Source organism: Cryptomeria japonica, chromosome 2 (genome assembly GCF_030272615.1).
Source record: "Cryptomeria japonica chromosome 2, Sugi_1.0, whole genome shotgun sequence".
Classification (NCBI taxonomy): Eukaryota; Viridiplantae; Streptophyta; class Pinopsida; order Cupressales; family Cupressaceae; genus Cryptomeria; species Cryptomeria japonica.
The window spans coordinates 89,035,759-89,046,840 of NC_081406.1; the positions used below are offsets into that span (position 1 = coordinate 89,035,759).

Genomic DNA, 11,082 nt, shown 5'->3' on the forward strand with positions numbered 1-11,082 from the left:
ATTTAAATAACATTATTTTAATATACTGAACCATTCACCCATACTACCAGGATTTCTAATTAGTAGAAAGATAGGTATAAATACCTTTCTTTAGTTTTAGGAAACATCTATTTTACTACATAAAAGTTTTTAAAAAAAGGCATTTACTGTAAAACATGTACGTCCATATCTGTTTGGTCCAAGCTCAAATCCAAGATTCTTTTCCTGGACTGAAAGTTAATTTATATTCGGACCCCTCCTTCCAACTCCTGAGAACCATTTCTTCGTCTTTAAGATACCCTTCAAAACTTTATACTTTAGACTTCAGTGGATACTTTAGACTCCAGTGGAAAGATAGAGTGCACATGGCCAAACGAATCCCAACTGATAAAAGATTGGTCCACCGTCCATGATGGGATTTGATCGCATTTTTCGCACTCAGGAAGACAGGGACTAAAAGCAAATAATCATGTGCTACGAGCATCGTGTTGCCATGTTAAAGAAGCTTCACCACAACACGAAAGCATTGAATCAGATTCTGAACAGAACACTTATCAAATCTCTAGGTTTAGGTTTTCTTTTCGACACTTTTGACAAACTCTCTTGTGGCCATAAATCCTTCTCGGATGGACAATTCTCCTTAGTTTAGATTGGCGGAAAGACAGATAAGCGTCTTTATTAGCAGGAGAGTAAAGAGATATTGTGATGGCGAAAGCAACAGTAGCGCTACTGGCAATGGTAATTTGTGCTACACTGCCACTCGCCTACTCTAACAATTTCGTTACATCGGCTTGCAAAACTACAGCTGAGCCTGAGCTTTGTGTTTCAAGTCTCTCAGGCATACATGGATTCCCTCACTTGATTCCCACAAAACTGCTCAACGCAGCCATTAAAGCCTCGATGAGTTTGGTGCAAAAGACATCGACCATAGCTGTGGGTCTCTCAGGGAAAGCGTCACCTGGACTAGAGAAGATTGCTCTTCAAGACTGTATCGGCCTCTTGGACGATACGGCCGACCACCTGAGTGAAGTGCTCCAGCATGTTTTAAGTCGGAATTTCAGTTCCAACAATTTTAAGGTGAGCAGCATCAACGTGTTTCTGAGCGCTGGTTTGACAAATCAGGACACCTGCATTGAAGGTATGGCGGTGACAAATGGGGTCGTTAAATCTCAGCTGCAGAGTAGCGTACAGCGAGTTTCGCGTTCAATCAGTGCTGCACTTGCCATGTTTATGGCAATTGTTAAAAAAGTTGGTGTCAACTCTGCTCATAACCGCCGTTTGTTATTTGCTGAGAATGGTGAAACGGGTGATTTTCCTGCATGGTTATCATCCTCAGATCGTAGGCTTCTGCAGGTCTCTCCAAGCGATGTACAGGCGGACGCTGTGGTGGCTCAGGATGGTTCCCGGAATTACACTACAATCGCCGATGCTGTGAACGCTGTCCCTGAAAAGAGCAAGCAGAGGTACGTTATCTATGTGACTGCAGGTGTGTATTATGAGAACATTGAGATCAGTAAAAAGAAGAAAAATCTCATGCTGATTGGCGACGGAATAGATTCCACCATCATCACAGGGAATAAAAGCGTGGTGGACGGCTCAACAACATTCCGTTCTGCAACTTTCGGTGGGTATCCATTCTCAAGTATCCTTCCTCAATTAATCATACATCGGGAGGTTCCAACGTAATAGTAGATTGAGGTTTTGTTTTGTAATTTTGCTGTTTGGTGCACATATCCATTTTGTAGTATTTTCAGATTATTTAATCTATGTTTTATGATAACAAGATTTTGTTTATTAGATTTGTTTGTTAGATCTTTTTTACTCTCTTTGTTTGAACAAGGATTACGGAACATAACACAATCTTATTGTCCATTCATGGCTCTTTCTCTTTTTCATGAATCATTTAACATAGTATAAGTTGTTAAGTTGTTATAAGTTGTTAGACCTTTTTCAAATTATCTAGATTTTGTTTGTCTGTTAATCTTTTTTAGCTGAGTCAAAAAGCAGAACATATATTGCTAGATTTTTTTTACTCTCTTTACTTGAACACGAATCACACAACATAACATAACTCTATTGTTCAATAAAATCCGCACCTCTTCCTCTTTTTCATGAATCATCTAACATAACATTAGTTGCTAGACCTTTTTCAAATTATCTAACAAACAAGATTTTGTTTACTAATCTTTGCTAGTTGAATCAACAGAATCAGTAAGCATAACACATCTTCCTAACCTTTTTTACTCTTTTTATTTAAACATAGATCACACAACATAACACAACTTTATTATCCAATAAAATATGTGCCTCTAACATAACACAACTTACTAAACTGATCATGAATCACGTACCGTGAAATAATACTGAATTATCTGTAATTTCGTATTGCAGCTGTGAAAGGCGCAGGATTTATAGCTCGTGACATTGGCTTTCAGAACACAGCTGGGCCATACAAACACCAGGCCGTGGCCCTTCGAGTAGGATCGGATCTCTCAGTCTTCTATCGCTGCAGCTTTGACGGCTACCAAGACACTCTCTACGCTCATTCTCTTCGCCAATTTTACAGAGATTGTGAAATTTACGGTACAGTAGATTTCATCTTTGGCAATGCAGCGGCAGTCATACAGGGCTGCAAAATAATGCCGAGGAAACCCATGGAACAGCAAACCATTACCATCACAGCTCAGGGAAGAAACGAAGGAAACGAGAACACTGGATTTTCTCTTCATGACTGCAATGTAACCAATGCCCCTGACTATGTTCCTGTGCCAGCTTATCTGGGAAGGCCATGGAAAGAGTACTCTAGAGTTGTATTCTTGCAATGTTATCTTGACGATATTATTGAGCCACAGGGTTGGGCGCAATGGAATTCATCAGACTTCGCATTAAACACTCTCTACTATGGGGAGTACATGAACTATGGACTAGGCGCAGATCTTCATGCGCGCATAAATTGGCCGGGCTATCACGCTCTGGACACTTTACAGGCCGACAAATTCACAGTTGCTGAATTCATCCGAGGCGACGAGTGGCTTCCATCAACCGGAATTTCGTATTTTCCTGGTCTAAAAGACTAGATTTTTCAGTAACTTTTGCTTGAATGAAGTCACCAAGATAGCATGATATTTCTTTGCTAATGTCTTGTATTGGACAGTCTGGTTTCTCTAAGAGTCCTCAAAAAAACCATGTAACAAGCGTCATATTATGTAAAGATGTCTGTGTGCTGTTGAACATATACAAAATCTGGTATGTATGCTTGTTTACAGCAAATTCATTCAGAGTCTCGTAGATCATTAGGAATTTAGGCATCTCCTATTTTTCAAGTGAGTGTTGCAACGCATTGACGATGGTGTAATTTTTCTTAGCTTGCAAGAATGATATTTCATGGAAAGCAATCATAGAGAAGAATTTTCATTATTTTCTATCTTAATTTTTTTTTTAGTTCTCTTGCAAATTGCTTTCAAAAGTAATAATTATAGACTGTTTAGATTGTTACTACAACATTGATGTTGCATTTTCTTTTATATATATATGATTGTAGGAAAAATGTGAAGAGAAAAGGAAAAATGTGAAGAGAAATAAATTCGATAAGCAAGCATAACAAGATAAATATGATGATGATTGTTTAAAAAAACATTCATCTGACTAAGAATGTCCACATGTGAAAGTAAATGTCAAGTTTTTAAATTTATTTATCTATATCCCTTTAAATAACAATATTTAGATTTCACCAAATATGGAGAGTGGAGGGAGAGCTAGGAGGGAGAATTGAGGATGAGCTAGGGTTTTGACCAAAGATGGAGATGTAGAAGATGATAGGGACCCATTTGTAAATGGGGAAGCAATGACTATTGTGTGTTTGGTTGTGCATGGGATGGGGGCTAGTGTGTGTTCCTTTGTTGACCATTATTTTTACTAGTGTTTCTTTCCCTCTATGTGACAGATTATGCTTGTTTTTATTGGTTTTAAGCTCCCCTTTTTTGGGTGGAGTTTGGGAGATTCTACTCTTTGTTCTATGAGGCACAATTCTACTACTAAGAGCACTAGCTTTTTTGGCCCTAATGTTGATTTTTAATGGTTATTGCTGAGATGTGCTTGGGTTTAGATGAGTTTAGTGCCCTCCTTGTTCTCTAGTGGCTTGGAGTTTTTCTCTACGGTGAGCTCAATGTGCAATCGACTTTGGGTTGGATTTGGTTGTTTTCCCCTTTCCTTCATGAGGGTGCCTCTCTAATCTGGTATAAGGCACCTATTGTCTTAGCTTGGGGTTACTAGAAGGTGCGTTTGGTCCCTTACCTATGAATTTGTAGTATCAAATTTTCAGATTTATTGTTGGGCTAGTTTGTGGAGGGTCTCCCCAAGCTCGAGCTATCCATCTGAAAGGTTTCTAGGAATAGATTTTGGAGGTTGTCAATCCACTATATGGAAATTTGGGATATGGAGGTTGTTTTTTATAGTCGGACTTCTTTTTGAAGGGTTCTTCCATATCCATGCTAGCTTTCCTACAAGCTTCTAGGTTTGGTTCTCTTAAGGGAGCTTATATTTCCCTTTCCCATGTTCTTCCACTTGCTTCTTCTATTGTAGTGGAGTTAGTTCTCACAAGTGAAAATGAGGTCTCTTGGTGTCGTTCCTAGTTTGTGTGTTATGTATCTCGATCAATCTCGGTTTGATTGGATTCTTTAGCCCTTAGTGTTTTCTTTATTGCAACTTGATGATCCATTGGTTAGCTCCCATCTATTTTTTTCTTTGTTGGAGAAGGTTAAGGATAGTGTTTTTGGTGTAAGGGGATTGGTTGGTGCCAGTGAGGATTTTTTAGAGGCTAATACAAAGGAGTTTTTCTTTGAGGGTCTTGAGGAGGATGACATAGAAGAGGTCACCTGTGAGGGCTAGTCCTCATCTTGCTAGTTTTCTTCCTTTGGTTTTCTTGCTCAACTATATCCATGTGGTTGTGGTTCTTCTATAAGGAGCTTTTTTCATCTTTACTCCATATTATACTTTTGATTCTCTTATAGAGATGAAGATTATTCTTATTGGTTTTGTTGGGCTATGCTTTCTTTTAGTTTAAGATTATGTGATAGGGCTTCCGATACCAAGGTATTGTGTTTTGAATCTTTCTCATTGTTTTAGCTTTGAGGTTGTGGTGTTGCTATATTTATGGGTTTTTACTACCCTTATCCCATATTTTTATTGCTACTCCTGTTGAGATGGAGCTTGTGGATAATGATGGGATCTTGTGTCTGCATTGAAAGGAAGCAATTGTTAAGTTTCTATTCCATTTATGGCTTCTCTTATTATTTATCTTGGCTTAGGAATGTTGTTTTTCTTAGTTGTTTTGTGGTGTGGTTGTGGCCTTATAATGTTCCAGTTGGGTTTCTTATATTTAGTTTCTTTTAGAGTGTTGTTGTTTGGCTACTAATTGGGTATGTTTTATCTCTAGGTAGAATTCGATAATAGGGTTTTGGGTCCCTTAAAAACCTATAGGTTTGGACCTGTTTTGTCTTTTATATAGGGTTTTAGGGCCCCTAGGTGATCCCACAATAGTGGGTTATGCTTTTTAGCTAAATTTAAAACTGAAATTAACATTTTGAACTAAATATTCACTTTATGACACTATACAAGCTAAACCATTAGCAATTCCAAGATGATGTGAACTATTGATTTGTGAGATTTTGATTGCAAATTCTGAATGTATTTAAAAAGAATTGTCACCTTTGATAACTATTTTTTAATAGTAAACCACATTTTTTAAAAAGTGATGTGAATGATGTCGCACATAACTTTATTTCTACAAAGGATAAAATTTTGATTCTTTTGAATTTAGATTTGTAACACCAATATCTAACACTTGCATTCAGTTTTATAATATTTTGTTGAATATGTTTTTTAAATAATTTTTGAACTCAAACTAATTTTAATTTAGATATAGGTGTACAATGTTGCACATAACTAGTTTTATATGCATCAAAATTCATTTTTTTTGTTGGAACAAGGACATCAATCCCTAGTGCCTAGAGATTTTTTAGAATTTTTTTAGAAATTTACTATTTTTCCACATGTGTAGAATAGAGAACTTGATGTTTTGTGAAAATCCTATGTTTAATAAATCTAAAAAAATTATAATAAAACCAAAATATATTAAAATTATACTTGTTAGAAAACTCATTTTGAGGGATATGACCCTCCAACTTGGTTTGTCAAGTTGATTCCATTTGGACCTTCAACCTAAGATTTGAAAGCTAAAAACTTATAGAAAGTTGCAAGGGGTGGGTCTGTAGCATTGTAAATTGTACACTTTTAACTAGGGTGTCCAATTTTACACTCTCCTAGCACCCGTTTTAGTATTTCCCATTGCTCTATGCATTATAGGACCTTTATTGTAACTATTTAATATTTAATTCAATATTATGAGTCTTATTCCACTTTACTACATCAACACTATATTATTTGGGCCCTTAATTCTACGCATTCTCTTTATCTTTTATTATTCTGATTTATCATAGATCATACCACATTTCAAATCTCAAAACACGTTTACCTCACCTAAACATTATGTTTTGTTGCACAAACTTATTTTTGACATTAGGATCCTATTATCTTCCATCCCTAAAAAGTGTAGGTCCTGAGGACAACTGAGAGGGGGGGGGGCTGAATCAGTTGTCCAATAAATTCAAACCAAAATCTTATTAACCAACTTAATGCTTAGTACCGGTAAAACAGTTAAGTATGCCGGTAAACAGTGTTAACAGAAAATTGCTTATACCGGTAAGAATTAATGCATGAAACATAAACATAAAGTCATCCACAACACATGACACAAATGTTTGTACGTGGAAACCCTGTAAGGGGAAAAACCATGGTGGGAAACCTTACACACAATCAAATGATACTACTACAGATAGTAAGTGTACAAAGAGGGGTCTGCACATGCAGAAAGGCCAATAGCCTAGAGCTCACTGCTCAATCACAGATGGGAGTCACACTGACTACAATTGGATGGTTAAATCCAAGGAGAATGTACTGCACAAAATAGCATCTTCATATGCTGGATTCAGTACCGATGTAATGCTGATATGCTTCTACAAAAACCTAGCTTCACCTTCAAATGATGTCTTCGTGTATATCTCTGCTTGATCTTGCATATATCCTTCCTTAAATATTTTTCGCATTCCACACTTGATCTTACAAATAAGATCTTACATTTATACCATACCCTAAGACCAATTTATTAGGTCGGCTCTACAAGATATTACAATAAAATATTTTACAAATAATACAATATCCGATGCAATAACTGATTGAACATGTTGGCTTAATGCATTTACAACAATAATAAATTATCTCCATAGTGTGCCATGTTGATCTGGAAAAGATAAACCTACCAGTGTAACCCTAGATAACCTAGACCTATTTGCCGATAAAAGCAAATATGCAAATAAGAATATACCAATGATTATTACTTCAAAGTAAAGTGTCCACATGATGTATTTGACATTACCAAGTGACTTCCATGTCAATGCAGGTACCGGTGAACATTATATCCTGTCGGTTAACCATATACCGATAATTGTTTGCACAGTTTACTGATTGCCGGTGAATGTTGCTGGATCTCCAAAGTAGGTGAATTTAGCAGGTGTTGACATCAATGACAAAACCATACCAAAATACCAACAATCTCCCCCTTTGGCATTGATGGCAACACAAGATGGAAAAACCATCAAAGTGCCAAAACAGAAATGCCAAGTACAAAAATTAACAATCTCCATTTCTCCCCCTGGGAGTAATATGTGTTCATACTAATCTCTCATACCAATCTCTCCTCAATGTTTTATCTCTCCCTAATGTTTTTCCATATATCTCTCCCCCTTTGACATCAAATGCCAAAGTCACAAAAAGTCAAGTTCATACAAAATACCAACCAATTCAATATACCAACTACTCCCCCTGGGAAGTAGCTTCCTCATCAAATACCGGAATAGAAGTTTTGTCTATTTATTTATGTCGGTTGATGACAATCATCAACTGTCTAAGTCTCTACCGGTGGAGGTAAGACTCCGAGCTGATCTCTGAGATACTCAAAAGTTTCCTTAGGCAAAGGTTTTGTAAAAATATCTGCAAGCTGTTCTTTGGTATTCACATAAACTAGTTTTATCTCCTTTTCTTCAACTTTTTCCCTTAGAAAATTTTGTTTGATAGAAACATGTTTTGTTTTAGAATGTAATATTGGATTTTTAGATATATCAATTGCTGCAGTGTTATCACAATATATAGTAATAGGTTCTTTGCATTTTACCTTTATGTCTTTCAACATTTGCTTAAGCCAAAGTACCTATGTACAGTTTGTTGCTGCTGCAACATATTCTGATTCTGTTGTTGATAAAGATGTACAACTCTATTTCTTACTTAACCAAGAAACTAATCTCTTTCCAAGAAAGAATGCTCCTCCAGTGGTGCTTTTCTATCATCCACATCTCCCGCCCAATTTGCATCATAAATCAAAATTTTCATCTTTAGGATACTATAATCCAAGATTTGTTGTGCCTTGTAGGTACCGGAAAATCCTTTTTACTGCTGATTCATGATTTTCCCTAGGATTACTCTAAAATCTAGAAACTATACATACTGCATTCATAATATTAGGTCTGGTTTGTGTCAAATACAGTAAACCTCCTATCATAGATTTGTATCTAGTTGGATTGACAGGTGTAGATTCATCCCTTTGAGATAATTTGTCATTTGTAGTCATAGGTGTGCTTACTAGTTTAGAGTTTTCCATCCCAAATTTCTTAAGTAGTTCTTTCAAGTAATTAGATTGACTCAAAAATATGCCTTTATCAATCTGTAAAATCTGCAATCCTAAAAAGAATTTTATTTCTCCAATCATAGACATTTCAAATTCATGCTACATTTTAAGAGAAAATTCTTTGCATAATCCATCTTTTCCTCCAAAGATTATATCATCAACAAATACTTCCATAATCAAGATGTCATCATTAGTTATTTTGTAATATAAATTGCTATCTGCATTTCCTTCAGTAAAACCAATTTTTAAAAGATACTCATCCAATCTTGCATACCAGGCTCTTGGAGCTTATTTTAATCCATACAGAGCTTTTCTTAGTCTGCAAACCATATCATTGTCATCTATCAAAGAAAATCCATCAGGTTGTTCAATATAGACTTCCTCTTCAAGATCTCCATTCAAAAATGCACATTTAATATCCATTTGATAAACTTTGTAATCCTTGTGAGCTGGAAAAGCCAAAAATAATCTAACTGCCTCAATTCTGGCTACCGGTGCAAAGGTTTCATTGTAATCAACTCCTTCTTTCTGAGAATATCCCTTACACACTAGTCTTGCTTTATTCCTAACAGCCTTACCATCTTCATTGAGTTTGTTTCTAAATACCCATTTGGTTCCAATTACATTTTTATTTTCAGGTCAGGGAACTAATGTCCAAGTATTATTTTTCTCAATTTGTCCTAATTCTTCTTCCATAGCTTTAATCTAGAATTTATCTTCACATGCCTCATTGATAGATAATGGTTCAATTTGAGAAATAAGACATACCTCTTCATTTGCCAATCTTCCTCTTGTCATGACTCCTTTAAATTTGCTTCCAATTATCTGATCTTCAGAATGATTCAGTCTTACATACCGGGGTGTCTTAGTCTGTTGTTGTTCTTCAATTACTGTGGAATCCTCTAATGATACCGGAGTAACTAGATCATCATTCTATACCGGTGGATTTACTGTTGGTTCATTTGTCATAATTTTTGTCACCGGTTCAGAGTCTATATACCTTGAAGTTCCTCTGAATTGTTCATCAATCTTTACATTTGTACTCTCAACAATTTTTTGTAATCTTTTATTAAAACATCTATAAGCTTTACTCTTAGATGAATAACCAAGAAATATTCCTTCATCACTTCTAGGATCAAACTTGTCAATATACTCATCTCTTCTAATATAACATTTACTTCCAAAAATTCTGAAATACTTAAGAGTAGGAGTATTACCAAACCATAGTTCATGAGGGGTCTTACCGGTTTCACCTTTGATGTGAACTTTGTTGAATGTATAGATAGTAGTGCTTACTGCCTCTCTCCAGTACACATGTGGTAGATTTGCTTCTGATAACATACTTCTTGCTGCATCCAAAATAGTTTTGTTTTTTCTTTCAACAACTCCATTCTGTTGTGGTGTCCAAGGTGCTGATAACTGTCTTTTTATTCCATTTACTTCACAAAATGTATTAAAATCTCTAGATGTGAATTCTCCTCCTTGATCTGATCTTAAACATTTAATTTTCTTACTGGTTTCATTTTCAACCATTGCTTTGAATAGTTTGAACTTCCCAAGTGCTTCTGATTTTTCCCTAAGAAAAGTAACCCAACACATTCTAGAATAATCATCAATGATTAGCATGAAATATCTATCACCTTGTAAGCTTTTAGTTCTAGCCAGACCACATAAATCAGTGTGGATTAAATCAAGAGCATTATTGGATTTTTCTAGAATACTTTTGAAACTAGCTCTAACTTGTTTTCCAAATTGACATTCTTTGCAAATTGTATTATGAGGTTTCATAATTTTAGGTAGATCTCTAACTGCCTTAGAAGTGCTTATTTTTACCATGCAATCAAAATTTACATGACATAGTCTTTTATGCCATAGCCAACTTTCATCTATATGAGCAATTAAGCATGCCTTTTCACTGTTATTCAAATGAAAGATATTACCTCTAGTCTAATTACCGGTTGCAATTTCCAAGCCAGTTCTATTCATGATTTTGCATTTTCCATTTTTAAATTGTAACTGAAAACCTTTCTCAACTAATTGACCAACACTTAAAAGATTATGTTTTAATCCTTCAACATAGTAGACATTGTCAGTGTTATGTTTACCATCAAGAGATATTGAACCCTTACCTTTGATTGAACAAGCTTTGTCATCTCCGAATCTTACTAAACCTCCATTGTATTCTTGAAAGTTCAAGAATTTACCTTTGTCTCCAGTCATGTGATGTGAGCATCCTGAGTCAATAATCCATTCATCCTTTGATTCAACTTTAGCTGCTAGGGCTTGTTCTACCAGTTGAGCAATAG

General features: G+C 35.7%; 1 protein-coding gene across 1 annotated transcript; it reads left to right on the forward strand.

Annotated features, from left to right (window-relative positions):
• The first annotated feature begins 556 nt into the window (after positions 1–556).
• Positions 557–3,230, forward strand: LOC131078810 (pectinesterase). The gene is made up of 2 exons (XM_058016576.2): positions 557–1,603; positions 2,371–3,230. The coding sequence occupies exons 1-2, from the start codon at positions 685–687 to the stop codon at positions 3,054–3,056; spliced, it is 1,605 nt and encodes a 534-aa protein (XP_057872559.1). The 5' UTR covers positions 557–684; the 3' UTR covers positions 3,057–3,230.
• Positions 3,231–11,082: the final 7,852 nt, after the last annotated feature.